Source organism: Andrena cerasifolii, chromosome 16 (genome assembly GCF_050908995.1).
Source record: "Andrena cerasifolii isolate SP2316 chromosome 16, iyAndCera1_principal, whole genome shotgun sequence".
Lineage (NCBI taxonomy): Eukaryota > Metazoa > Arthropoda > Insecta > Hymenoptera > Andrenidae > Andrena > Andrena cerasifolii.
In genome coordinates, this window is record NC_135133.1 from 9343383 (window position 1) to 9370236 (window position 26854).

Here is a 26854-nt window from a genome sequence, read left to right on the forward strand (position 1 = left end):
TGCCACCTCTTTCGACATCATGTTCTCCTGTTACAAAGCCCAATTCTGTGCATTCTGAAAATTTTTGCCAGATTTTGGCCCAGGTATCAGGAGAACATGAAGCGAAAAGAGGTATCCTAAATTTCAGCGAAACATCTGCTTCGAATAGTTCTGCGTCTTCGATTCGCTTTCCGGAGACATTACTTTGCGCCACCTTCTTCGAAGTCATGTTATCCTGTTACGAAGCCCAAATTTTGTGCGTTCTGATAATTTATGCCAGGTTTTGGCCAATATGTATCAGGAGAACATGAAGCGAAAAGAGGTATTCTGAATTTCAGCTGCGAAGGCATCCTCGATTCTCTCTCCGGAGACGTTACTTAGTGCCACCTCTTTCGACATCATGTTCTCCTGTTACAAAGCCCAATTTTGTGCATTCTGAAAATTTTTGCCAGATTTTGGCCCAGGTATCAGGAGAACATGAAGCGAAAAGAGGTATTCTGAATTTCAGCTTCGAAGGCATCCTCGATTCTCTCTCCGGAGACGTTACTTAGTGCCACCTCTTTCGACATCATGTTCTCCTGTTACAAAGCCCAATTTTGTGCATTCTGAAAATTTTTGCCAGATTTTGGCCCAGGTATCAGGAGAGCATGAAGCGAAAAGAGGTATTCTGAATTTCAGTTTCAAAGGCGTCACCTTTAAAGTTGCGAATTGAAGCTGCAAAGGTTTGGAATTTGGATAGGAATATGTAAAAGGTATTTCTAAATAATAATACAGTTCTTTTCAAGTTTTTCCCACTTTATTTGCAGAAAAGGCTTTTACAGTGTTACAATAAATTAATATAAGTATGTAGAAATGAATGCTGATTAATATTGTATTATTATTAAGTATAAAATATATAATTTCACTTCATTTTATGTATAAAATCACTATCAGCTTTCCATCATTTGTCTCACTTAAAGTTCCTCAATCCTGTCTACCGAGAAATGTTCCCAAGGTTAATCTGTAACAAGAAGAAAATATTTTTAGCAATCTGATTTGTCTATTATAGAAAATACAACAAATAGATTTGTCTATTATAGAAAATACAACAAATAGATTTGTCTATTATAGAAAATACAACAAATAGATTTGTCTATTATAGAAAATACAACTAATTTCAGGCAAAACATATAAAGAATATAATTATCTTCCTAATTTAAGACAATTCCCCTTTATTTCATGTGTCCTTGAACCGAATTCGACTCACGATGAATCATTCGAAAGCTTATTAAAAGAGAAACATTTGTGGCAATTTTCAACTTCGTATCTCCACCAGGACGGTAGTAAAGGGCAAAAATAGGAAATCAGGTTTTTGTTGAATTTCTCCTATACTAGGGAATGAAAAATTTTGAAAAAAATCAGAGACATTTCTGTTATCGGGGCACATATTAGAGAATTGTTTCAGATTTTTAAATTGAAAAACCAAGCCGTGAAAAATAAAAAACGCCAAAAAATGCTGAAAAATGCCGATTGTGTATCGAAGCAGGCTTGGCACTATAATTATATTTTTACTGTAAGTACGTATGATTGTTACTATTGTCCTGAATTTTTTTCAGATTTTTCAATTCGGTGCGCCCCAGTTAAAAAAATTAAAAACCGATTTTTTCGTCGTTTTTCCGTGTCAGAGTAACTTATACGTCGAATTGCTTCATGAAATAAGTGTTTTATGCGATCTTCAATGTTTATACGTACAGCAAAACATCATAGGAATTAAAGAAACTGAAAAAACCTAATCATTTGCCTTAAAGTTACAAATAAGAGGCGCAGGCCTTTCAAGAGGCGTTCGAAAATTCTGCGTCTCTTCGTTAAACAGTCACTGTCTCGAAATATCTACGCCACTTCTCGCTCTTTGATTTGCTCTCCGGAGACGTTACTTTGTGCCATCTCTTTCGACGGTGAAGCTATCGACAGCTATCGCTTCAGTTTTGCTATGAATCTACGTTGGCAGTCCTCCCGAGAAGGCGCCATCTCGTATCTACTACCTCAACTAAATTTGTCACGTGACTTGCTATGTATTATCGCCAATATGGCGGAACTCTGATTTGGGAATGTAGTCACGATTTTTCGTTTTTCGTTTTTATATGAGCAGATTTTGGCCTGGGAGAGGTCTCATTCGAAAGAAGAAGATTCAATGCGGAGCGCTCTGCTCACCGTTTGAGTCACAAAACTCTTTTAGTGACCTAAAAATGCTTGGATTCTGCGGGTATATTTTGTCGACTTTTGCTTTACTTTGGACACTGATATTATTACATATCAACACAATCTCGTTGAACCATGAGCAGAGCGCTCCGCATTGAACCTTCCTCTTTCGAATGAGACCTCGCCCAGCCCCAAATCTGCTCATATAAGGACGAAAAACGAAAAATCCCGAACCCATGTTTCGGGCCAGATTGTGTCGGTATACAGCGCGCTGCATTACCCGTGTCTACCCCCTTAAGTTACAAATTAGGGACCATTAGGGACGTTCATACTGAATACTTTTATGGGTATTTAGGAAAATTAACAGAGTCAGATTCTATTAATATGATATGAATATTTAATCGAGAATTTTGATATTAGAAGAGAGTGAGAGCAATTCCATTCACACACATATGTTCGCGATCAACTCGGAAGGGTTGTGTAGTGAAGGTCAGTGAACAGAAAGTAGTGTTAGCTAACCTACAATAGTTTGGGCAATAGGTCAACAATACACAGAAATTAATTTTTCTAGACACTTATTTAACGCAATATTTCAGTAAATAACAGTGTACGTATTATTATCTTGACTCAGTAAGCGACTTGATATATTCATTGAATAATGTCATTAAGTTTTATCATTTTTTAATTCGTAATATATCTCCTTGTCATATAAGAAGGAACCCGTTTCACGCGTGTAGAATGAGCTCATTGGCTCCGAGGGAGCATTGGTTGGGGTATAGCCAATAGTAGCTTGTTCCGGCACCAATGAGCGCCAACATGTGCAGAGCAGGTCTGAACTCGTCGGTCGGCGGGTTCCTTCTTATATGAAGAGCGAGAAAGGCGGTTAAAAATGAACTTGTTCGATCGATTAATTGTAAATGACGGAAGTTAAGGATTTATTTCTCTAAATATCTTAATTAAGAAGCGAAGGATTCTTAATCATTACAATATTTGCATAGGTGTTCTCCGTTTTACAGGGGAAACAACAAATGTATCAATACAATTATTCTGGATTAATATTAAAAGCAATGAAGGAAGCAAAAACTTATGTCCAGGATTAATTTTGGATTTAGATTTTCTAAAGCGCAAATTAACCATTTAATAACTTGCCTTGCAACACGCATTGTGGATAAAAGATATGAAAGCACTTCCTAAAAGTGTCGCAAAGTTTTGCCCGTTAATCGCTCTACTGTACAGCTTCGCCGTTATCGTTCTAACAGCATTTATCAATGAGAAAGTCACTCCAGTCTTCTTATTCTTTTCCATTCAAGCGTATTTGAATTGGTACTCTGCGTATAATATAAGTCGATGTGCCGCAGTCATGGAAATTAAAGCGGCGGCGATGAAATTAATGTATAATAAAGTAGCGACGAACGTGGAATATAAATACTGGTACTGTGAGAAATGTTTAAAGTATACATGCAAGCCGACGCAGCATTGTATCTTTTGCAGAAAGTGTTTCCATTTTCGAGATCATCATTGCTTTTTCTTAGGCGCTTGTATATTGAGGCAGAACATAGGCAATTTCATTCTATTTTGTTTTTACACATCGCTGACGTGTATGTATTCCTTGTGCACCCTCGGACCATATTTGTATGAGAATATTAATAGTGCTGTAAGAACAGATACAGACTCTTTTAACATATTCCTCAACTTCTGCTTTCCTGTCGCTCTCGTCAAATTATTACATTCCAGAGAAAAGACTTTTATACTACTCGTGACGATGTTCGACGTACTGGTTTCACTTTTATGCATTTGCATGGTATATGGAACGTGGAAACTGCACAGTTGTATAGCGGGTAAACAGCGATATGCGAACGTATCAGGGAAACAAAGTTTGAGGGACATCTTTGGGAGTTATGGTATATTGAATATAATATTCCCATACAATGGTCTTGCAGGAACTAGAGATCTCAATGGAAAATATGAATTAAAAGAGGTGTGAATGTAGGCTTAGAACTTGTGCGTTTATATACAGAAAAATGGAAACACTGAATGACTTTCCTTATACAGTAGCAATAACCATAAAGTAATAAATTAAATACACGAGAATGTGCTCATACACTTTTATACATATCTGTACATATACAATGCTAAATGCGAATTTCTCAGTTATCATAAGTGGTATTATATTGTAATAAATATTACACGTGTTCGATACATTTACTCATTTATACACTAGACCAAACAGAATCGTTCTGCAGTCTCCGAAATTTTTAGAAATTCATTGGAGAAGTTTGCAAACATGTAAGATGAAAGAAATTTTCATTATTACATTCACATTCAGGATAGAAACTGTATCAGGGATATAGTTATTCACAACTTCGCTTGCCTTTTATCCAGATGATACGAATTTTTTGCTCTCGAAAGTTTATCTTATGTATTACTATATTGGAAGATTTATTCCTCCACTAATTTTTGATGTATCAAATTCATTTACGTACTTTTTTAAGGAAAATCCTTCTTTGTAGAAATATAGAACAATCAGATACTGATCTGTAAAGAAATTTAAAACCGAATTAATAAAGAATTTCTGTTACACGTAACGTACGATCGAGTTCTATTGAAAATTATTTACCATAACAAATTCTATGTCTAAGGAATCCGTTTTACAATTCTGTATGTGCATGATGCTGGGCTTTAAAGTCATTTGGGTGAATAAATACTCCTTCCGTTGTTACCCATTCGACGTGCGGACTAGTAGAAGAATATTCACCCACCACTTCTGTTTGACCAGTAATCAGATTACTGTAAACTCTTCCACTTACTGCTAAATATCTGTGAAATAAAAGCACTTTTAAGAATCAAGGAGATACGTTCTTGCATCTTGTTACAATGCAGATCTGCGAGTAACTTACGTGTCTGTATCTACATGCTTGAACATAACAGGTTCGTCTCTTGTCCAAAAGTCGGTCTCGCATATTAGAAGCCAATTGTCTCCGTTATCGCCCTCTCCTTTGCTATCTCCATAAGCAGATACTTCTAACTTTCCACTGAGCGGCGAACTAACACGGTGGGAATGGAGATTCTTTTTCGTCGCCACATGCTCCAATCTTAAGGTATCTCCGCACTTGATCGGCTCCCTAGCGCAGCGTTAAAACTTTGCATTTTGCAAGAAATAGAAAAATACTTGATAGATTAACACAACGAGTTACATACCCCCTATTGCATTGTTTCTTCGTAGCAGCTTTAACAAGCCAATAAGAATTTCCATCTTCCTTCGCCGATGTCCCTGTTACCGACTGTTGGCCACTACCGCTTCCATACTTTATATCGTGCGAATGCAATCTGACTTTGTAGTCTACGTTCATCAATTTCAATACAGAGCTGCACGTCACATACTGCGTTCCTTTCGCTGCACAAAGAATACATATTTTAATGCACATAAATGCCTTGTTTAAAGACCTTGCAGAGGAAGCTATCAATAAGATTTACGTAACGCTGACTATCAAAGTGCTTTACCCCTAATCTCGTTCTATACTACAATTTAAGCGACTAGTATTACAATAAAGTTTTTAATAATATAGGTTAGTAGATGCAGGTGCTAATGATATTAACAATATTTTGCAGTAGTGAGATGCAAGAGCCTCGTAAAACAGAGAATATAGTATTATGTTTGATGCAAGTGGAAAATTGACGTTTCAAAATACACAATGATCAACTTGACACTTGACGCACGATTGATAGTAAGAATATCAGTTTACCTTTAGCAGAGCTTGTCCAAAGCGCGAGTATCGTGAAAATCAGGAATGGGAATAAGTAGGACAGATTCTCTCTCATGTTTGAAATAATAATAAAACGTTTAATTTGCGAAGAAGCAGAAGCTGAATGCGCGATGCACGTGCATGCATCTGTATACGTGTTAGATTCCTATTGGTGTAACATGGCTATCTCAGTGGTGCTCAATTCTGACGATCTCGAGTTACAATTTTTATGACTTACAGATTGCATTTGTAATTACACCAATGAGGAAGGAAATAGCAACAATGTGAACTGTAAATGCAGGGATAATATACTATATGGGGGAAATAAAAATTAAAAAAAAAAAATTAATACCGACTTCAAAATAATAAAAATGCACTAAAAAGTAAAAAATAATTTAATCCCTTATTTAGTCTACGACTCCCATATTTTTTAAGTCGGCATCTCATCATTTGCACTGTGTAAGTCTGGCGCCGACTTAAAAAATGTGAGAGTCGTAGATTAAATAAGGGATTAAATTATTTTTTACTTTTTAGTGCATTTTTATTTTTTTGAAGTACCGGTTTTAATTTTTTATTTTAAAATCGATTAAAAGTGCAGAACATTACCAAACTGATGTCACATTCATATTTATTATGTAAATATTTTATAAAACAATGTTTTTCATTTTATTTAAAAAATGGAGTAAATTATTAGACTAAGCATTTATCGGTTACATCAAAAAGACGCAACCGTGTACTCAGAATCAATTTAATATAGTTTATTTTGTAGAATTGCACTTGAAAAGATGGATTGCAATCGAATACATGAATTAAAAAAATAACTACTTTGATATAGACAGATTGTACGACGACGACGCAAGTATCTAAATTTTTTTCTGCGTAATAAAAAGTTTCTTATCCGTATTCGCTTAGTTGATATTTGTGTTCCGATATTACATAACTTTCAGCGTGAAAAATATTCTTTAAAAGTCATATAATCAATGCATAATGTACATGTTTGATCATCGAGTGGTAGGAATGAAATGTTTTACGAGCGGGCATTCGCGTCTGCCTTCTTATTTAAACGATTCTAATTTAATTGTACAAATGTATCGAGGAACTGTCCAAGCATTCTCAAAATACACTGGTGTAGTGCTTTAATCGTCAGCGAAGATGAATATGCTGATTAGTATTCAATAGCTTTCGGACGGGTCTTCGTGTACACATACGCCGCTATTACAACGAATATCGCAACGATTGTGGGTAACACAACTGTGAAGACGCGCTGTTTGTTCTCCATAAATTCCTTTTTCCTCTCTTTCTTCTGTTTGTTCGTCTCTTTCGTCTTTCCCCTCAACTGACGCATCTTCTTGCTGGAAGGAAAGAAATAAGTTAACAGTTATTTATTATCGCAACAAGCTTGAGCATAATTTAAAGAGAGAGAGAGAGAGAGAGAGAGAGAGAGAGAGAGAGAGAGAGAGAAAAGAAAGTACAACATTGAGATACCAGTGTTCTTACGAAAAATCAATTTAAATTGTAATTATACAAGTTTCTGACTTACTGAAAGTTCTTGAAAGTGTCAATGTATTACTAAGAGCATTAGTTGTTTATAGGAAAGTGTGTCTTTATTATTCTGATTGTACTTTCAAGTAGACTTATGAAAGCACCGGTTGATAAAGCATATCGAACACATTTGCGATGCATATGTTTATGACAGTTTCGAACATCACTAAACACACGCACTTTTAAATGAAAATACGGAATTCGTACGGTTTATTAGATAAATAAATGAGAGCACGAGTGGTAGTACCTTTAACAATTAAAATAACCAAATATTAAAGAATATCGAGGATCCGTGTTGCAGTTCTCAAGCAATCGGGAAAAGCAGATTTGCGTACATGACACGTAATAAAATAACGCTACCCTACCAACTCGCAATTCCTGTCACTTCCGTATGGAGGCAGTCAATTGAACTACGCTGATCAGTACGCTCGGATCGAAACCATATTTCTGTATATTAATATGTAGACGTATATATTTATACCTTTATGGTGCGTGCACTTCTCTGTGCGAAATTCCAGGAACGATTACTTAATTACTTTATTTGTATTCTGCAACTGTTATACATGCACGTGAATATTATAAAGCTTCGCGTCATTCAAATCAGAATTTAAAGCGTTCTAACGGTCACCGAAATCAAGATTCGTAAGAATCATTACTACGATTGGGAAGCAATTTTAGATTAGACAGGGTTACGTGTGATGATATTTAAACATTTTCTTTTTAAATGTTATTCGTAAACTTTGTAGGAACATCGTGCAAGAAATATAGTGAAGAAAAAATGGACGAAAGTAGGGGAACCGTGAGAATAAGTGAAAGAGCAGCAGTATCGACGCGTGCATTAATTATCTGTTTCGTATAAATGATAATTCTTTTTGGAAGCATCATCGAATGATATATTCGCTTCCTATTGATAAGCCCGCAGCAGTTGCACAGATGTGGCTTTATAATGGTTTTATTGTCAGGGCACCTTGAAATAAGTCAGAAATCTTTTTAACGTTACTTTATTAATTGCACTTTTGTTTCTAATGATTCGTGGCTGATGTAACAAGCTCGTTCGAATTGTAAACTTCAGCTTTTCTCCTTGCAAGTACGCAGTGCAGATGTTTTCAAACAAAAAAATTATCGGTGTTATTAGTAGCGGGAAATTGCGAGACGATGTCCACGATATCCAGATCTCGAGGCGAGTAGATGTATTTTATTGTCATCGCGTAATCGCAATTATAAGAATCCGCGACACGGGCGAGGACCCCGTTTCCTGGACTTAAATTCACTTACAAGATTGCCACCCCTGAACTTGCAACTAAAAACCCTGAAGAATTCATAACAGCGGCCATACAGGCGCAGGGACAGATTAATGATTTTTGATTAAGTGATTGGTAGTTTGTAGATGAGTAACGTAAGTATAAAGAAGCAATATTCCCGGTTTACGAGCATTCAGCGCTGGGTAGTTTCCCGTGTCCCGCTATAAAAGTTATCTAACGTCATATCTTTCATTCGGTTAATGTATCCCCGACGTTCCAGTAGCATGAATGGAAAGAAGGTGTCGTATTAAGATCTTTTTAGTATTAATTGTAATCTACTTATAAGAGGAACATTACTTTGAAATACCACCACTGATTCGCTGACGTTAGCAATTCTATGAATCATCGAAATAACTTTTCCGAGTACTAGGGTGCGTACAAAAACAATGTTTAGATCGTCATGGACACCGTAAGAGTTTGTAGAAGTGCGGAGCAAAAAATCGTGAATGTCATCTGTAATGGATGCTCAATGATCGTGTGTATATAGTTAACAATTCAGCCTTAAATGTTGCAAATTATATAAAATTCGAGCAACAGGTACACATTGGCTCTGATGTAACAGTTAAAGCATTGCAGCTAAGTTGACTTGAAATGAGAAATAAAAGTAGGCGTACAAGAGTTGAGTTGCTACAACCCATAAATGTGAAGGCACACGACGGACTGGACTACACGAGGGAGAAGTTAAGAAGTTAACAATAATAACAAAATTGTAGTACACTATTTAGGCCTTTCGATGCGTAAATTTTGTTTATTGCCACCTCCGGATCATATTTTCTAAATTTATAACGTACTCGAGGGAAACAATATATCACTGCAATGGAGCGACAAAGCGAAAACGGAGATAGTAGGAACGACGTAACACGTGAGACATATATTGATTGTAAAATTGATAGTGGAAAGGAAGTATTAGATTTGGTTAAGAAGAAAGATAAATATCAGATAACGACTGCAATGTTACCGAAGAAAAGAGAAATAAAAGAATGCAATGAGAAAGATAAAGCCATTGATCAAATGTTGTTAAAGAATGGGATAGTAAATGGAGTCGATACTACTATCGTCTTCTCGTGTACAGGCTGCAAACGTAACATGCCTTCGTTGCATGATACTCTATTGCATATTAAAGGAAAATCTCATACTAACGTGATAAAAAGGCAAAGGGAGAATTTCATTGATAATGGTATTACAAATGATAGAAACTTATTAACAAAGAATAAAAAGAAAGGGAAGTATTTAATTATAGATAATATTACTGAAGATAAGAATAATAATGCCCGAGATAAGAAGAAAATTATTACTCAGGATTGCTCCTATTGCTGTGAATTGTGCGATGCAGAAATTGATATCAATTATGTGCTTGATCACATTAGTACAGTAACTCATAAATTTAAAATCACTTCTAAGAGAATCAGGGATGATATGATTTTATATAAATGTTTGTGTTGTAAATCGATAATGCCAGGAACTACTTTGTTCATTAATCATTTGCGCTTGGAGACGCATTTAAATAATTTAACGAGAGCATTGAGAGATATTAAGACAAGTGGTGGTATTCAAAGTATGCAAAAGAAAAACTTCGAGCTTTGTAATGTTCTAATTTTCAAAGTGGACAACGAAGACGCATGTCTCAAAGAAAAGTGTCTTATATTTTTTGACGCTTCGCTGGTCGATCTTTCTAATAGTATAAAAAATAATATTGATTACCGTTGTTCATTTTGCAGTGTAAAATTGAACACAGACCATAACCTGACCGAACACTGTAAGGCAAGTACACATATGAGGTTTCTCACACAATTATCGCTCGGAAAGCCAGATTCCAGCGTCTCCAGTGTCGGCGTTACAATGTCGATATTGCATCGATTTAATGAAATATCTATTACCGATGCAAAACCGTGCATTGTTAAAAGAGTTGATACCGGTTTGGACATACCTAAGGATGTACAGAGAGAAATCAAACAATATCTCGGCGATTCGCCGTTCCTCGTATCACCATCTGAACGTGCGAGACCTAAGAAACTGCCTCTACGGGAATGTTTGAACAAAGTATATGATAAGAGGTATTTAAAAATCGAGGAGGAAATGTACACTCTAAGCAAAGAGAAATTGGACGCTGTGAAATCGAACGTTGAATTACTAATACCACAAAACAATACGAAATTATATTGCATGGTTTGTAATACAACTGTTTCCAGAGATTTATATTTGTTATACGAGCATATATGCATCACGTCGCATAGAGCGAACGTCAAGCAAATAGAAGAGGCGGATAAGAAGTTGTTCAAACAGTATATGAAAAGAATTTCAGAAGATTCTATAAAATGTTATCCTTGTGGGGTGTCCCTCCATAATCATCCCGTAATGATCGATACTCATATTAATACACAGATGCATAAGAATAAGTATAAAAAGTTCTACAAAGTTATCGATAGCAGGTGTAATTGCGTGTTGCAAGAGCTCAACAGGTTGTGGTATAGTATCCAAAGATATTCGTGCACTATATGCACGACAGTGTATGCATATAAATTAGAATTCATAGAGCATATTGTTACAAAGCATAGGCAGATACCTAAGAATCATATATTTGACTTTTGTATCCCGTGTGCTACCTTGTGGTTGGGTCAGATAAACTGTTATACACAGCATTGTAGCGATATAATGCATAAATATTTATTGGAGAGCAAAGATTTTATGGTCGAGGATCTTCCCGAATGTATAAAAGAATTATTAACGCACGTTGACGAAACTGCTGATATTTTAATACAACAAACACAAGTTTTATCGAATGACAATATACAGGAGGAAGTGATACGATCGTTAGAGAATAGCATAAAGCCATACCTTCCATCTGTCAAAGCATTTTTATTCGGTTCAAGAGTCACTGGACTTGGATTTACAAATAGCGATATAGATATATATCTTGACTGCGGTAAGTATAGACTCCGAAAGAGAACGATTCACGAAGCGTTACGTTTCAGCTAATGTTTCTGCATTTTAGGAGACACTTGTTATAAAAATAAAACTGAACGCTCGAAGATATGTTTTACGTATATAACGCAAGCTTTGCAGAAACGGAAAGAGGAATGGGAAGTGAAAGCAATATTGAGAGAAACTAGAACTCCTATTATAAAGTTAATATATAAACGAACAGGCGTGCACTGTGATATTACTGTTACAAGTGGTCTTGCTGTTGAGAACTCCAAATTAATACGGTATCGTATTGCATTTCATTGTAGTAAAACATATCAATAGACGAATGAGGAGTAGATTTGTAATTCAATGTAACTTGTAGATCATTCAACGATGCGTATCCACCCTGCCGAAAGATGATATTATTTATTAAAAAATGGTTCTCCCTCTTTAATTTACCCGGAAGGCACGGTTTTACAAATTATTCTCTCGTTTGGTTCGTTATATTTTATCTGCAAGGAGAATCATATTTGCCAAGCGTTGCAACGTTAATAAAGGAAGCCAATGACTCTCGCGTTGTATGTGGTAAGTGTATTACATTATTTTTAATGTGCAACGCATTACCGCATCTAATTGTAAAGTAAATTGTTGTTACTTCGCCTGTTTCATTGTACCCAAAATAATTTTGTAATATAATCGTGTTTCTAGGCTGGGAAACTGGGGTTGCTCAACCCAAAAGTAACGATAAGCCAGAGCGACCTATTTCAGAGTTGTTACTGGACTTTTTCAAGTTTTATGCTAATTATGACTACCAACATTACGTTATTTGCCCGCTTCTGGGTTATTCGTTAACTAAGAAGGCTTTTGTAGAGTCGAATGCATTACCGAAGGAAATGAAATGTTATACCGAACACCTGTCCATATTTGACAAGCCAGAATACTTTCGCATTGATTCTTCGTTGTGCGTGCAGGACCCGTTCGATTTGTCCCATAATTTAACGAAAGCCGTGAACAGTATTAGTTTGAAATGCTTCAAACAGTATTGCCAAGATAGCGAGGCTATCTTGCTCTCTACGATGCAATAATTTATATACTATAATCTACAGCCAAAGTACAAGTTTTGTTAAATAATGCCATAATAAGGTTCCTGTGATATAGGTATCGTGGAATTAACTGTAATGTATCTAAGGTTTATTAGAGTGTACACATAACTTTTAAACTTAAGTGACATATACTTCTGTGATAGAATTGCAGACAACATAAGCGCACACCGGCGAAAGGTGTTGTGAATGGAACACCGCTGTTTATTCGTATATACATAGTATATTTTTCTATAGGTTGACTTCCTTGCAATAAAAGTCGAAGTGCCTTATACATTGTAAGCGTATTTTAGGTTTTAAGTAGTTTTACAGATTATGAATGGTCTTTTAAGGAAACATATTCTTTCATTTTGTGTAATTAAGGTGCTTTATTTTCCTATGTATTTACATATAATATTTTTTTAATTATTTTTAATATTATAATTTTTCTATGAAGCGTCGCTTGAATTGTCTTCTACGATATCTTGTTTCCATATGTATTCCAGGCTGTATCCACTTTTTGTTTCACACGACTTTTGGCACGTGAATATTGCTAAAATACCCCAGTCGATGCATTCGAGAGGATTTTCAAAATTTAGGAAGTTCAGCAACTGAGGCATGATCTGTGATGGAAAATTTTATAGCAGTTACGTATACATTGTTAAAGATTCAGAGAAATTTTAACATATCATTGTTTTACCTGAAATTCAAATTGTCTCTCTCCATTGCACTCGGAGCATTTTAGTACTTCGTTGACTTTATTTTCTGCTGAGATGTATAAAATCTGTCCTCCCCTGTTATATCTGTAATCACAAGAACAGTTATGTTAAGAATACACGTTTTTGTTTTCAATCTGGTGTTCGTTAAACAACCTGTACCTTAAAACTTGATCCGGATATTTGTCACTGGCTGAGCGAAATTCGGAGAACGTTTCATCTTCCTTTTGATTAGCCATGCTCAATAATTCATTCTGTACATCCTCGTTCTGAAACGTTCCAGCCTTGCCTTCCTCTATCATTTTCTCATACTTCTCAATTTCCTCCTCTTCTTTCTTAAAATTGTCTGTGTCATCGTCATCTCCCTTTGCATTCTCTGCTTCTATTACTATTTCATACTCTGGAAATAAAAGTTTACTATTCCCTACTGCGCCCTGACTAACGCCGCAGGATACTTTGTGGCCAGACTTCCAATCTTGAATTTGGTGAGTGCGACAACAATAATTCACGCTCTTGCATTTGGAACAATGATTAGGTGCAAATATTCCACAGACGCGGCATGTTTTTACCCATCGATCTACACCTAAGAACATTTATCTTTGATTTAGTGGTGCCTCAAATGTATTACAGATGCTTTTCACATACATACTGATATCAGTTCTCCAGTCGGGTTGCTCCACAGGTGGTTCGGAAGGATAGAATTGGTTCGCTCTTGGTAACTGGGAGCGAAAGACTTTCAAGTTTCCATTCCCGTTCGATTTACAACACTTCGGTTTCTTGCATACAAAGACATATATCGTTCTGTGGAAAGCAGTTTCGCTATCTTCGTATGGAGCATAGATTTGGCACAAAAAGACGCAAGGTTCCTTACAATATTCGCACTGAAGATCTTTCTCGCCGGGTATATCCTTCAGATTAAGCCACGCTGGCTTACCGCCTACTTTACTTGGAAAGAATCTACTCTCCAACAGCCAAGATTCGCATTTCTCTGCGAAGCCTAAGTCTACCGTCATCTTCTACGAACTTTATACCAAGTATCGGTGCCCTTTGATCTGTAAATAAATGCAATTAAAGGAAATGAGAATTATGTTGCCACAAGGCCTGGGGTTAGTTTCAAGGAGCATGGAAGGTACCCCTTTTATCCAATGTAAAAACGTTGAAAAGAAATGAATTGTGAAATTGTATCACTTAAAATCGCTGTGTAATAAGTTACGCTACCTCTACCCGAAGCCTACCTCAGAATACTTAAAATATCAATGAATAAGAAGGTTTTTACAATCATGTTATTCGGTAACTCATTAGGTTCTTATTACTATTCTACGCAGCTTTAGAATCGCATTCGGAAATATAGGCTTCTGACAATCTCCAGCAACGTTTCTCGCACATCTTTTACGTAAAATTGAACAAATAGTAGCCGCTTTTGGAAGCGGCAATTTCCTTACTGTTTGTCCCATACATTCAAACGTCATATAATGCGACTCAACTGTTCCGAATACGAACAGAAAATCTACCAAGTTAACAGGAACGCAGGATGATGATGGAGGTCGGCGATTGCAGCTGCAGAGAGAGAAAGGAAGTGTGCCACCAACTTTGGTTATGCGAGCCTGATACTTTTCAGCTCCTGGTAGCAGGAGAGCATGGCGCGAGGAGGTGGCGATTAGAAAGAGAGGGTATGCTGTTTAGACAAGGACAGGAATAATCAGAACTCGCAGTTTTCATAGTTCCAGGTCTCACCGCTAGAATGCGCTTTTTTAGAATGACTTTGTGGGGTTTCGTGTTTGTGTTGTGGTATGCCTGTTTGCGCGCGACTTTATAATTTATCGAATGAATGAAGAATGAATGAAGTGAGTTATAAATGTTTATAATTAATTGTTCTTCTGTTTATTAGTTGCTAAGGTTTTTGTTACATTTTCTGTATAAATTCTTTAAATATTCTGTTCCCCGACCTAACGGATGTTTTCCTTAATTCCTCGATTATTCACGTTGTCTATCTAATCGGATATCCCCCACAACTTTATCCGAATTAGTGGCAACCTTAAGACTGGCACTGCGCGTGTTTCAACGCCCATTTTAGTTCACTCCTTGCGTCGCTAGCGCATATTTCTCTGTCCATTGTGTACGATGATATTCGTGGTTTGATACTTTGATATGCTCGTTATTTAGGTTAGCTGTCTAAAGTGTGAAATTCAGTTCCGGGCCGCCTTCGCTGAGAATTTGAAAGGATGACGTCTTATCTGGAGAGTTTGCAATCTTCCACATGCGTGTGGTTCGAAGTGGGCGAGAAACGAAATGTATTGGTGTCTATGCTGGCTGGGACATTGGTAAACATCGAAGTTTACGTTACCCTGAGCCTGACACTGACGTTACATTTCGATCTACCTTTCTCTTTAATCGTACAATTACCTTTGAATGATTTCCGTTATTCGCAACGAACAATACTATCGTGACTCAGAATTCGTTGCTTTCTCGCATGTTTTTATAACAGTAAATAATCAAGCATAAAGCTCATCGTAATTTACTGCAAAGATCTGGACAGATTGTGACAGAGGAACATTTGCGGCGCTAAGTACGCGATAAGTACTTTCTTAAGCGCGTTAAAAAAAGTTTCTTTGGAATTTCAGTTCTTCGTAGGATGGTGGATCGTCATCGACGCCCAAGCCAAGTACCCCAGTGAAATGCTGAATGTGTATCACATGTGCGGAGTATTGGGGACCCTATCCTTATTCATGTAAAGTTCGAACAACTCGTGTATCGATGCCTCTATATTCTTCTTAGTTACTGATAACAGTTAATCCATTCACGTAGGATAAATTCTGTAACAAACGCTCAAATAAGGGGCGACGGATATAACGGCGGGTTTCTGGGGACTAAAGGCACCAAAGGCTGGCTGTTTGTCGGATTTGTACTGGGATTCGCCGCTGTCATTGCGGCCTGCGGGATTCTGTTCACGAATTTTGTGGCCGCAGGTTTGCAACGCGCTCTTATGATTAAGCATTAAACATTCTCATGGTTAAATTTTATGAATTTCATTCTTTTCAGAAGCGCAACATCATTGGCCTGGTGTCGGGATCTTTTTACAAAACATATTCATCTTTGTGGGGTCGCTCACATTCAAATTTGGGCGAGTAGAAGAGCTGTGAGATTAATCCATGTTTGTACATCAAGAACATCCTTTCTTTTTGCACAGAGTCTGTTGGTTCTGCCATGCTTCGGAATGGAGCAGTTGAAACCAAGGGGCGACACAAACGATTATACATATTGCATAGGTGGGCCGGATTGGTTCACAATAAAATCGAACAACTTCGTTGTTTTTACTTTACTCATATACAGCTAGTTATTTAAACGCTTACGTATACTACTTATTTATAACGACTCGTTTAGAGACCAATTAATCACTGTGTACAATAAAATATAAGTACTATACTGTTCACGTAGAAATAACTTGTGTAATAATAAACCATAGTTTTCTGTTCACGCGTTTAATTTATGCGCATCGACTTCGGCCGCTACTACTGTTGGTTTCGATATCTGCGCCTTCCACCGCGGCCTCAGAAGTTCATTCTCCAATCGCCATAATAATTCTAAAGCATGCAATAAATAGTGAAACTGAAACTTCGCCTTATAAATAAATGATTAAGTATATACATCATTGCTAAACCTATCGAAACCAACAATATAGTTTCCATTTATTAATACACCCAACTAAGTATGTAACGAAGAATAATGTTACACATTGATTTTCGAAGTACATATAGCGATTGCCTTCATTTATCAAGTATTGTCTTCTATTTATCTAATCTGTACCTTCCGTTACATAATTAGATCGTAGAAATGTGCTGCCTAAAAAAAGAAACGAGATAATGATCGATTAATTATAGTAAGGCGAAACGAATTCAGATCGTAGGCAAAGTCGAGTACTTAAATAAGAATGAAGGGAGTAAAATGATTTTCGAGGTCCCGTGACTTTTTTGAAGTATCCCACGTTCGCAGTGGTGGTGGGGGGGATAACGGATTATTGGTTTTGATTTGCCAACGCGGACCAATATGAAGCGTTTTCTTCCATCTTATTTTACCAATCGCGTTGTGCCACACAAACACATGGTTCTCGTTCAGTTTGACGAAACGTTAGCAGTGGACTGCGTTGTGTTTTTCCTTTGAAAAAGATTGAAACGAACCAGTGCCCATGCCTGATGGTTTAAGGGCAGTATAGTCGTTCGATCGCCGGATTAATTTGCTTCAAACAGGCACGGGGACTTCGTAGCGTTTCAAGGTATTTAAAACCGTTACTCGGGATCGCTTTCTCAGATCCCCGGCTAGCATAACCAAGTTTGACAGTCCCACGAAAATTCTCGTGGAAATACAGGAATTACTCCTCGCGCGCGAAGATATCCCATTCTCGCTGAAACTTACTCGTCAGACGAGTGTATTCTCGCGTGCCACTTAGTGGCCTTCCGTTTTTACTTGCCGATTTTCCAATTCGGTTTCTTATAACATTTGAAAGTTCTTTCAAGTACAGTCCTGCTACATAGTTTCATTGTTTCTGTCGTGGCATATGCTTTTTAAAAATTCTGCTGCCTTTGGAGCAAAATTAAAGCATTCGAATCTCTGGTAACGTAGCTTTTATGCTGAAGGATAGTTTGACAAACATATAGAAGATTCTAAGTCACTAAGCACTTTGAATTTCCACTGTACTTTTAAGTCGATTAAGTACAAGCTTGGAGGAAAGGCACTGGTATTAGTGTTAGGCAGATTTCATTTTGTGTAATAATTATTTTGAATTCTAGATGAAATTGAATGAATTAAAGATGTCTGTTACTGGGTTGCTATTGATTACTATTGCTACTTTTATCGGCAGTAGCAATGGGGTCGCTGTTATGAGCATTGACATTGGCAGCGAGTCAATGAAAGTGGCTATTGTTTCGGTGAGTAAAAGTTAAGATTGTTTGGCATTCATTAAATGAATTTCAGTAATGACATTAAACGACGATTTGTGCAGCCTGGCGTTCCTATGGAAATAGCCCTGAACGAAGAATCAAAGAGGAAAACTCCGGTCACAATTTCATTTCGGAATGGGGAAAGAAGTTTCGGAGAAGAAGCTCAAGTAGTTGGCCTTAGGTCGCCACAAAATAGTTTTTCATACATGTTAGACCTTCTAGGAAAGTCGATAGACAATCCTATGGTGCAGCTTCACGCGAAAAGGTTTCCGTATTACGATATCGTCCCCAGTGAGGAACAGAACACCATTGCCTTTAGATTAAATGAAAACACGACGTATACGCCGGAAGAGCTGCTCGCACAGATTCTGCGCAAAGGAAGAGAATTTGCGGAGAATTCAGCTGGTCAGAAGATCAGCGAAGCGGTGATAACTGTTCCGGGATTTTTTAATCAAGTCGAGAGACGGGCTCTTATGCAAGCAGCGGATCTTGCAGGAATCAAGGTTTTGCAGCTTATCAATGATTATACCGCCGTTGCATTGAACTATGGAATTTTCCGTAGCAAAGAAATAAACGACACTGCGCATTATGTGATGTTCTATGACATGGGAGCAAGTAGCACAACAGCGACAGTCGTTAGTTATCAAAATATGAAGACGAAGGAGAGGGGATTCGTTGAGACTAATCCGCATGTTACTGTCTTGGGCGTGGGTTATGATCGCACCTTGGGAGGGCTGGACGTGCAGCTTAGATTGCAGCATCATCTGGCGAAAGAATTTGATGCTTTGAATAAAACATCGAATTCTGTATTAAAGAATCCGAGAGCAATGGCGAAACTCTTTAAAGAAGCTGGTCGCGTGAAAAACGTGCTGAGTGCAAATACGGATCATTTTGCTCAAATCGAGGGGCTAATAGAGGAACACGACTTCAGAGTACAAGTTACTAGGGACAAGCTGGAACAACTCTGTTCTGACTTATTTGAACGAGCTGTGGATCCAATTAAGGTTGCTTTAAAAACATCAGGTTTATCAATGGATATTATATCTCAAGTCGTATTAGTAGGAGCAGGTACTAGAATGCCAAAGGTACAGGAGTATTTAAGCCAATATTTGACAGTGGAACTGTCCAAAAATATCAACACCGACGAAGCAGCTGTATTAGGAGCAGTCTACAAAGCTGCGGATCTTAGTAAAGGGTTCAAAGTGAAGAAGTTTGTTACTAAAGATGCAGTACTGTTTCCCATACAAATAAACTTTGATAGAACTGTTGACAATAGAGTGAAACAAGTACGCTTTCGTTCTGGTTATAATCAGTTTCAATTTTCACGCAGAAAAGGGCGGGTACTAATTTTTATGAACCTACTTTTTAGGTGAAGAAGTCACTATTCAGTAAAATGAATCCTTACCCGCAAAAGAAAATCATTACATTTAATAAATATACAGAGAATTTCCAGTTCCATATTAATTATGCTGAATTGGACTATTTACCCGCTAATGAAATAGCGTGAGTACTTCTGAGAGTTATTATTACTTAGTATGTAGTATTCGTGACTATTGACCATTGTTTTCATTTTAGCGCTATTGGTAACTTAAATCTGTCCACTATTACTTTAACTGGCGTAGCTGAAGCTCTGGAGAAACACGTGAAGGAAGGAGCAGAAAGCAAGGGGATCAAAGCGCATTTTGCAATGGACGATAGCGGTGTACTTAATTTACTTAATGTAGAACTAGTATCAGAAAAATCAAGCCCGGCTGCTGATGAAGAAGAGGGTACTTTCTCAATACTTGGCTCAACTATTAGTAAACTTTTTGCAGGTTTGTGCTGAATGCTCTGCAAAAAATGATACTTCTATTTTATCGAGTTGGTTTCCTCAGAATAATGTTTTGTCTGTTTTTTTTCGATGATTTTTTTTGTTACTTTCTACGGATAACACAGAGAACGGTTTTCACGGAATTAATTTATTTCAAAACAGAGACATTTTTTGCAAGCATTTATAAATGAAATGATCACGCACAAGAAAGTTAAATTACACTTTCTTTACACGATTCGTTTCGATACAATTTTTATCACCAACTTGCACGTGCTTTCCGTGTGGCCTGAAAGAATGTATCGTGTAAAACAGTTGTAATCACATTTGATGTAACTTTCGCATAAACGCAGATGGAAGGGTTGAATGAATGTAATTGTTTTATCTTAGGCTCGGAAGACAAAGATAAAGAAGGAAAGGTGGAGGAGCAATTGAAGGAAGATATTAAACCGGTTCACGAGGAGCTGGAATATCCTGAGTCACAGAAGGAGTCGGAGGATAAGGCGAACAAAAAGAATGAAACTACAGTGACCGAGGACAAAACGGCGAATAAGACCGAGAAAGCTGAGAAAGAGAAGAAGTCTACGATTGTGACTGTTAAAGAGCCAATCAAAGCTGACGAAGCGAAGCTGGGACCACAGATCCTCTCCGGCGATAAACTGCTCGAGTCTCGTGCTAAGTGAGTAAATACTTACCATAATCATTATCTGCGATTTATATTCTAACGTGATGCGTAACAATCTCAGATTACATCGCTTGGACGTATACGATTTCGAAAAAACGAAGCGCGAGACAGCTTTGAACAATTTGGAGACATTCATAATCGATGCCCAGCAAAAATTAGAATCCGAGGAGTACGCTGTCGCGGCTACTTCCCAAGAAGCAGAGAGTATATTGAAAGCATGTTCCGAGATCTCTGAGTGGCTGTACGAAGATGGGTTCACCGCCAGCGCGGAAGTATACGAGGAGAAGTTGGCGGAGCTTCAGAAATTAACCAACGACGTGTACGAGCGTGTATACGAACACAGAGAACGCGTAGAAGTAATGAAAGGCATGACTTCTATGCTGAACGCGAGCAGAACATTTTTAAATAATATGAGAAACTTGAGCTTGACGAGCGAGATTTTCACTCTAGTCGAGATCGATACGTTAGACAAAGTAATTAACGAAACTCAGGTAAGTAATCGTAGTTGTAGTTGGCAGTTTATATTTCGTATGAAATAAGCGATCGTAACGTTCTGTTACATTTGTTTGCAGGAATATTATGACGTAGTTATTAAATCGTTCGCTGAAACGGCTTTGCACGAGCCAGTGAAATACAAAGTTCGCGATATCGCGAATAAAATGGCGTTGCTGGACAGAGAAGTGAAGTATCTGATAAACAAAGCAAAGATCTGGCGACCGAAGCAAGAAACTGCAACGAATCATACTGAGAACGCGAACGACAACGCGACGGACACAAAAGAGGGGTCGGAGCCCGAATCTGTTCCTAAATCTGGCTCTGATTCTGAGAAGGAGGCCGCTCAGGATGAAAGTGCAGCTTCTGCGGACGCAGAAAATGAAAAGCCAGTAGAGCCGACCGGTTCGGAGGAGCCGACAGTAACGTCGAAAGATAAGGAAGCTCGATCAAGTGACGATGGTGTCCAAGAAGCACATCAAGAACTTTAAAGAGAAATCTTATTATTTAAAAGTGTGTGACTTTTTATTATTGGCCGATCTCGTCTCGGTTGATAAGTTATAGGCAATTTATTATATGTTGTAGGATTGATTTACGAATGCATTTAAAAGCCTGAATCACATTTGAGAAATTATGTGTTAAAGTGGCTAGACGAATCACTTCGGGCGTCGGAATATGAAAAATTATTTTTGTTTTCATTAGATTACGGTTCGCATGTTTTTCATACAAGAAAGTAATAGGATTAATTAACTCAGAGTGGTGTCGAATACAAAGATGGAAAGCCGACTATGATATTCACGAAAAGATTTGTTTTATTTTGAGTGCCAAGTAGTAGCAGATCTGAATGTTGTATTTGCATTCATGCGATAACAAGTTTCCGATAATTATATTACGATCAGCTAGAAGGAATAAATTCCTTATTGGGATGGAGTCGTTTACAAATGATACAACGTTCTACTTGGTCGACTTTCGTCTATTGTGGACATAATATTTAATTGTGATACTTCTCGTCTTGATACTATATTCTTAGAGTATACTCTATGCTATAGCTTAAAGATAATTTTCTACAAACGTCTACATCGAGCATAATTACACACGCATACATACGAGGCAGCCTCTTTAATAACGAGAATCCAATGTTTCATTTTTTTTTCTACATTCCTAATTAATTAATCTTCGCTACGAGACGCCTAACTTAAACGCATCCTATGTGTGCTCCATTATATCGATAATATAATTAATTTGATGATACAGCAATTATGTGTTCGATCGTGGCCGTTACTAATTAAGTTATATCAAGCCAGGTGAATCGATCGCTTGATAATTCGTTTCCATTTAGAAATCCAATACGAATTGATTGATAAATAATCATTCCAATGTGAAATCCTCGATTATGTTATTTATTACTTTTTGGGTGAATAAAGCAGTGTGTAAGAGATTGATGAAGTAAAGGATGGAAGAAATAATTGCACTTTATTGGTTTGTACATTTCATATCGAATCTGCTAGTTACAAGGAAAACATTAAACACCTTTATCTTATGAAAGAGTCTTCCTGCAATTTAATGCAACGTCAAGCTAATGAAATACATTAATTTATAATAGCCTATTTATTTTAACATATTACTTAAGGCAGTATTATTATTAATGATGTACGATTCAAATACATATTAAAGAAATAGATATTTATATATTTATATGAATTATTATCACTGAGATGTTTTACTTTCAGTCGATTTGTGCATTCACAATAGGTGGCGTGGAGAAATTAGAGACACTTGAATTCAAAGTGAGAATACAGATTTGATATTGCCATCGATCCGATAAAAATTAATCACTTCTCTCTATTTCCTAATATGCTATCAAGAGTTGTAACATTTCGAATTATATAGAATAAAAGATTCTGTAAATCAGTTTTTATTCTCATTAATTATTAATATTGTCTTAATTAGGAATAAACTAATACACATTCGGTATGTTCGATGTTAATCGAGTTTTCAAAAATTCAAATGTCCCGCGATTTTCCAAAGTAATTCCATATCACGCCACTAGATAGTTTTGCCATCGCAGCATGGCTGTAACACGTTGTAAATAAATACAAAAGTACCGGATAGCTATTTTCACATTCTTTTATATTAATTTTTAAACATTCATATCCAACGCACGTTACGAACTTGTCGCGATGTACCAACACTTTTTGACCTCGTGCAGATTGGATTGGTTACACGCAGAGTACATTTGTATTTCGAAAAATTTGTACAATTAACTTTTCTTGGTGACATTCATGTGTTAAACATCATGTCACTGCGTCAACTTTGTCGAACATTGTTTACGAAGACTGGTCCTATCGTGGTATTTCCCTGAATTACAAGTAAACCAATCCTAACGTAACATTTAATTAACTTCTTTCCTATTACGCAGTACGCGGCAAGCTTTGTGTTTACGAATCACTCGGACACCAAGAAGCCTACAGAAGATGATAAATTAAAATTTGAACCTCCGGATGTAAAGACACTGACTCACGAGTATATGATACAGCAGTCGACGATAGATGCTGTAAACAGTGCGACGCAGATATTAACAGTCGCATACACTGCGATAATCAGAACAAGTAACGAGTATAAGTAGGTTATGTGAACTTCTGTTATAAGCGTACAGGGTTCGATTAATGAATACACTATTAAGAACGAGCCGCATCCCAGTTATTCGTACCAATGGTCTAAATTACTTTCTAGGGGTTTGTTAAATGAATTAATTTCCCTTTCAAGAGAAACTTTGCAATATAACGTTAGCGATAGACATTGGGACATGATAGTTGAACTAAGGTCCGAAGTACAAAGTAAAAAAGAAATCTTAACTGTAAGAGAAAATGAAATAAATTTGCATTAACGAACTGCGATCACGAAAGATGCTTTAATGGTACTATATGTTTCTCGTTAGAAGTTAACAGGATACGTCGATTATGTGCACAAAATGGCAGAAGCGGCTTCGGAGATGAGTTACCTGTCTGGCATGGACAACTTGTCTATCTCTCTTTCCCAGCGAATAGATGACGCGTTAAGAAACATAAAGGAGGAAGTCGCTCTTGTCACGGTACTCGAACAAGAGTACTGCGATGTACAGGAGCAATGTATCAGACATTGTAAGTAAAGGGATCATCCTTAAATTACGTAAGGCTATTTACAGAGGGAGGAAGTCGCGAATTTCTTAAGTTTTCTTACAGAGGGGGAGGGGAGTCAATTAGCGTCTTACGTAATATTTTTCAACCTAATTTTCAATAAATACAAATTCTATCATTAATGTTCCGGAAAGGTAGATTTAGTTTAAATTTCACGAAACCGAGTTAAATGAATTATATAAAGCTTTAACAGAATCTTAATTACTGAAAAAATTATATGTAAAAAATATTACGTAAGGAGGGAGTTGCAATATCAAATCTTACAAATTCTTATAGTGGAGTATGAAGGGAGTACGAAATCGCTAAAATTACCCTTACGCAATTTAAGGGCGGCCCCAAAGCGGAACGAGCGAATGTAAAGCAGGTTAACGAACACAGGACGATCTTCATTAATTCTGTCATTTTTATTTTCCAGCAAGTAAAACAAATTCTAATGAATCAGTCGATCGGTAAGGCAACTCGGCTCATCGTTTGAAACTTAACTGTCTCAAATTTCTTGCGTAATAAATAGCGACGTGTTAGAAATAAATTACCCTCGCACCTCCTTTCTCTCTTCAACAAAGATATTTACATCGAACGAATGAAAGCAATAGGAATTGTACGATTCAAGAGAACAGAGGGTGGCGAATGATACGCAATGAATTTTAAAAGATAGCCGTTGCTCAAGCGTCGAGATGTATCGTCACGATGTGTCTACCGGGTATCATCGCCAAGCCGAGTGTTCTTGCTTCCGTGTGATCCTCGGACAGGAATTCCGAGCACGCTCCTAATATCACATTGGCGTCACGGTCGGTGCATAAGAATACACCCATTAAGACTCTACCGTCTGTCATCTTTATTCGTAAGTTCCGATTCAACCATCCACGCAACTTCTGCCTCGCAGGAGACTCTTTCGTGTTGACCGCCTACGCAAATTTGTAAAAAAAAAGCGTCTTTGTTTACATTGGCAATTGTGAACATTAACCTCTTCATTTCTTTGATTTGTATTGCCGTTATATTCTTATTGCGTAATAGTGTGTATTAAATAGAATCTAGGGAAGCAATGCCAAGAATACAAGCTCAAAATGCTAATGAGCTACGAAATATTAGAATCGTATACAGTTAAGAGGTTAGATGAGATGCTCGTCAATACAGACGCACCTAACCTTTCGTGGGAAGACAAAATACGCGATAAAGTGAGGATAATAAGAGATTTTCAAAGCTGAACGAAATGCAGTTGCGTAAAATACGTGACTGTAAAATTACCTCCCCATTTTTATAGATGTAATCATCGTTCATCACGTCACGACGTATATTACGCCTCTCTTTCATATCTAAGTTGTCAACTATACGAGTGTCGTCTCGAATAAAATTGCACTAATCTGATAAGATAATTCCAAACTTTAGAAAACTACTTTCGACGAAAATTGAATCGTCCCTGGTGCTATCACAGACCACGTATAGGGTAGACTTATCATCCAATTGATCCAATGTAATTTTGCAGTAATTTTTTGTCACACGCTCGGCGGGCTCGCGAGCCCCCTTACCATTTTCGTGTCACACCCAACGTTATCAACTCTGTCTAAAATATGTAAGATTAAAATGCTACGAGTGGTAGAAATTAAAATTAAATCTTATAGTGTTATGACTAATTTCAAGAAACATGTTGCACAATTCCATTCACTAATAGATTTTCGTACTTCGAAGCTTGCAATTCCAAATATCTATGGTATTTCCTTAAGAATACCATTGATTTCCTTTGTAAACAAGTCGATATTGAAGAAAATTTTGTAACTAGTGTCTATGGAATACTATCCAGAAATTAGAAGCTTCGAGGTCGCAATATTATAGTAGCACTATATTAACACAGCGTCCCGCTAAACTTCCGAAAACCCCCATGCTCCAAATTGGCTGAAATTTTGGAAACAGTTTCATTTCACGTAGAAGTAATGTTTGCGAGAAGAATTTTTGGCGACTTGAAATTTTTTGCCATTTTGAGATCATTCCCTACCTTACTGACGCAATGTAGTATCACAGACGATGTAAAGGATGACTTATCAGCCTATCACCAGGTGGACACGGTGGCGACACGAACATCCGTAAGGTGATAGGTCGATCCTGTACTTATTTGATGATTCGTGACTAGAATTTCTCGTAAGATAAACGGACCAAATTTAAAGGACAAGTTCAGTCGATAGCTTTTTATTAAAATTTAAGAAATACTTAAGGCACCAACTGCATCGTAATTTCGATTGAGATTCATCTTGAACGTTGTCGAATCTCAATAATCATTTACGAAAATCTTTTATATGTCCCACTGATTACAAACAAGCTCCCAC

At 37.1% G+C, this 26854-nt stretch overlaps 9 protein-coding genes and 2 long non-coding RNA genes across 24 annotated transcripts; 5 read left to right on the forward strand and 6 right to left on the reverse strand.

Annotated features, from left to right (window-relative positions):
• Nucleotides 1–753: 753 nt before the first annotated feature.
• On the reverse strand, nucleotides 754–2270 carry LOC143377956 (uncharacterized). Its single transcript, XR_013087449.1, has 2 exons — nucleotides 1711–2270; nucleotides 754–979 (listed from the first exon to the last, which is right to left on the reverse strand). It is a non-coding gene; the product is annotated as an uncharacterized LOC143377956 (long non-coding RNA).
• Nucleotides 2271–2449: 179 nt separating this feature from the next.
• On the forward strand, nucleotides 2450–4458 carry LOC143377953 (palmitoyltransferase ZDHHC22-like). Of its 5 annotated transcripts, none has more exons than XM_076829796.1 (2): nucleotides 2450–2787; nucleotides 3174–4458. In XM_076829796.1, exon 2 carries the CDS (start codon nucleotides 3335–3337, stop codon nucleotides 4139–4141), a length of 807 nt encoding a protein of 268 aa, XP_076685911.1. In that variant the 5' UTR covers nucleotides 2450–2787; nucleotides 3174–3334; the 3' UTR covers nucleotides 4142–4458. The 5 variants fall into 5 exon arrangements, with proteins under 5 accessions (XP_076685911.1, XP_076685912.1, XP_076685910.1 ...); XM_076829797.1 differs by having other exon boundaries at nucleotides 2450–2764; nucleotides 3156–4458; XM_076829795.1 differs by having other exon boundaries at nucleotides 2450–2764.
• On the reverse strand, nucleotides 4249–6037 carry LOC143377954 (stromal cell-derived factor 2). Its single transcript, XM_076829801.1, has 5 exons — nucleotides 5901–6037; nucleotides 5356–5551; nucleotides 5055–5279; nucleotides 4775–4974; nucleotides 4249–4692 (listed from the first exon to the last, which is right to left on the reverse strand). Exons 1-4 carry the CDS (start codon nucleotides 5974–5976, stop codon nucleotides 4806–4808), a joined length of 666 nt encoding a protein of 221 aa, XP_076685916.1. The 5' UTR covers nucleotides 5977–6037; the 3' UTR covers nucleotides 4249–4692; nucleotides 4775–4805.
• Nucleotides 6038–6643: 606 nt separating this feature from the next.
• Nucleotides 6644–7878, reverse strand: LOC143377955 (single-pass membrane and coiled-coil domain-containing protein 4-like). Of its 3 annotated transcripts, none has more exons than XM_076829804.1 (2): nucleotides 7808–7878; nucleotides 6644–7252 (listed from the first exon to the last, which is right to left on the reverse strand). In XM_076829804.1, the coding sequence occupies exon 2, from the start codon at nucleotides 7243–7245 to the stop codon at nucleotides 7066–7068; it is 180 nt and encodes a 59-aa protein (XP_076685919.1). In that variant the 5' UTR covers nucleotides 7246–7252; nucleotides 7808–7878; the 3' UTR covers nucleotides 6644–7065. The 3 variants fall into 3 exon arrangements, with proteins under 3 accessions (XP_076685919.1, XP_076685917.1, XP_076685918.1); XM_076829802.1 differs by having other exon boundaries at nucleotides 7690–7831; XM_076829803.1 differs by lacking the exon at nucleotides 7808–7878 and adding an exon at nucleotides 7441–7681.
• Nucleotides 7879–8844: 966 nt separating this feature from the next.
• LOC143377951 (uncharacterized) lies at nucleotides 8845–13578 on the forward strand. Its single transcript, XM_076829788.1, has 5 exons — nucleotides 8845–8982; nucleotides 10462–11666; nucleotides 11736–11949; nucleotides 12030–12232; nucleotides 12356–13578. The coding sequence occupies exons 1-5, from the start codon at nucleotides 8972–8974 to the stop codon at nucleotides 12730–12732; spliced, it is 2010 nt and encodes a 669-aa protein (XP_076685903.1). The 5' UTR covers nucleotides 8845–8971; the 3' UTR covers nucleotides 12733–13578.
• Zfrp8 (Zinc finger protein RP-8) lies at nucleotides 13088–15027 on the reverse strand. 5 transcript variants are annotated; one of them, XM_076829791.1, is made up of 5 exons: nucleotides 14885–15027; nucleotides 14092–14494; nucleotides 13605–14025; nucleotides 13427–13529; nucleotides 13088–13349 (listed from the first exon to the last, which is right to left on the reverse strand). In XM_076829791.1, the coding sequence occupies exons 2-5, from the start codon at nucleotides 14453–14455 to the stop codon at nucleotides 13176–13178; spliced, it is 1062 nt and encodes a 353-aa protein (XP_076685906.1). In that variant the 5' UTR covers nucleotides 14456–14494; nucleotides 14885–15027; the 3' UTR covers nucleotides 13088–13175. The 5 variants fall into 5 exon arrangements, with proteins under 5 accessions (XP_076685906.1, XP_076685909.1, XP_076685908.1 ...); XM_076829794.1 differs by having other exon boundaries at nucleotides 14954–15019; XM_076829793.1 differs by lacking the exon at nucleotides 14885–15027 and adding an exon at nucleotides 14719–14878.
• A 516-nt stretch (nucleotides 15028–15543) lies between these two features.
• Nucleotides 15544–16914, forward strand: LOC143377960 (transmembrane protein 50A). Its single transcript, XM_076829815.1, has 4 exons — nucleotides 15544–15763; nucleotides 16064–16170; nucleotides 16248–16408; nucleotides 16482–16914. The coding sequence occupies exons 1-4, from the start codon at nucleotides 15665–15667 to the stop codon at nucleotides 16580–16582; spliced, it is 468 nt and encodes a 155-aa protein (XP_076685930.1). The 5' UTR covers nucleotides 15544–15664; the 3' UTR covers nucleotides 16583–16914.
• Nucleotides 16748–20994, reverse strand: LOC143377962 (uncharacterized). Its single transcript, XR_013087450.1, has 2 exons — nucleotides 20879–20994; nucleotides 16748–17023 (listed from the first exon to the last, which is right to left on the reverse strand). It is a non-coding gene; the product is annotated as an uncharacterized LOC143377962 (long non-coding RNA).
• On the forward strand, nucleotides 17531–22826 carry Grp170 (hypoxia up-regulated Grp170 co-chaperone protein). 3 transcript variants are annotated; one of them, XM_076829812.1, is made up of 9 exons: nucleotides 17531–17712; nucleotides 18227–18364; nucleotides 18439–19662; nucleotides 19746–19879; nucleotides 19952–20190; nucleotides 20574–20862; nucleotides 20930–21359; nucleotides 21441–21873; nucleotides 21946–22826. In XM_076829812.1, exons 2-8 carry the CDS (start codon nucleotides 18227–18229, stop codon nucleotides 21849–21851), a joined length of 2865 nt encoding a protein of 954 aa, XP_076685927.1. In that variant the 5' UTR covers nucleotides 17531–17712; the 3' UTR covers nucleotides 21852–21873; nucleotides 21946–22826. The 3 variants fall into 3 exon arrangements, with proteins under 3 accessions (XP_076685927.1, XP_076685928.1, XP_076685926.1); XM_076829813.1 differs by having other exon boundaries at nucleotides 19952–20145; nucleotides 21441–22826; XM_076829811.1 differs by having other exon boundaries at nucleotides 17532–17712; nucleotides 21441–22826.
• Nucleotides 22827–23238: 412 nt separating this feature from the next.
• LOC143377959 (uncharacterized) lies at nucleotides 23239–25065 on the forward strand. The gene is made up of 5 exons (XM_076829814.1): nucleotides 23239–23710; nucleotides 23780–23982; nucleotides 24094–24217; nucleotides 24299–24500; nucleotides 24952–25065. Exons 1-5 carry the CDS (start codon nucleotides 23657–23659, stop codon nucleotides 24987–24989), a joined length of 621 nt encoding a protein of 206 aa, XP_076685929.1. The 5' UTR covers nucleotides 23239–23656; the 3' UTR covers nucleotides 24990–25065.
• On the reverse strand, nucleotides 24922–26846 carry Sbat (LSMD1 domain-containing protein Sbat). 2 transcript variants are annotated; one of them, XM_076829818.1, is made up of 2 exons: nucleotides 26752–26846; nucleotides 24922–25441 (listed from the first exon to the last, which is right to left on the reverse strand). In XM_076829818.1, exons 1-2 carry the CDS (start codon nucleotides 26776–26778, stop codon nucleotides 25199–25201), a joined length of 270 nt encoding a protein of 89 aa, XP_076685933.1. In that variant the 5' UTR covers nucleotides 26779–26846; the 3' UTR covers nucleotides 24922–25198. The 2 variants fall into 2 exon arrangements, with proteins under 2 accessions (XP_076685933.1, XP_076685931.1); XM_076829816.1 differs by lacking the exon at nucleotides 26752–26846 and adding an exon at nucleotides 25782–25937.
• Between the last annotated feature and the right edge of the window lie 8 nt (nucleotides 26847–26854).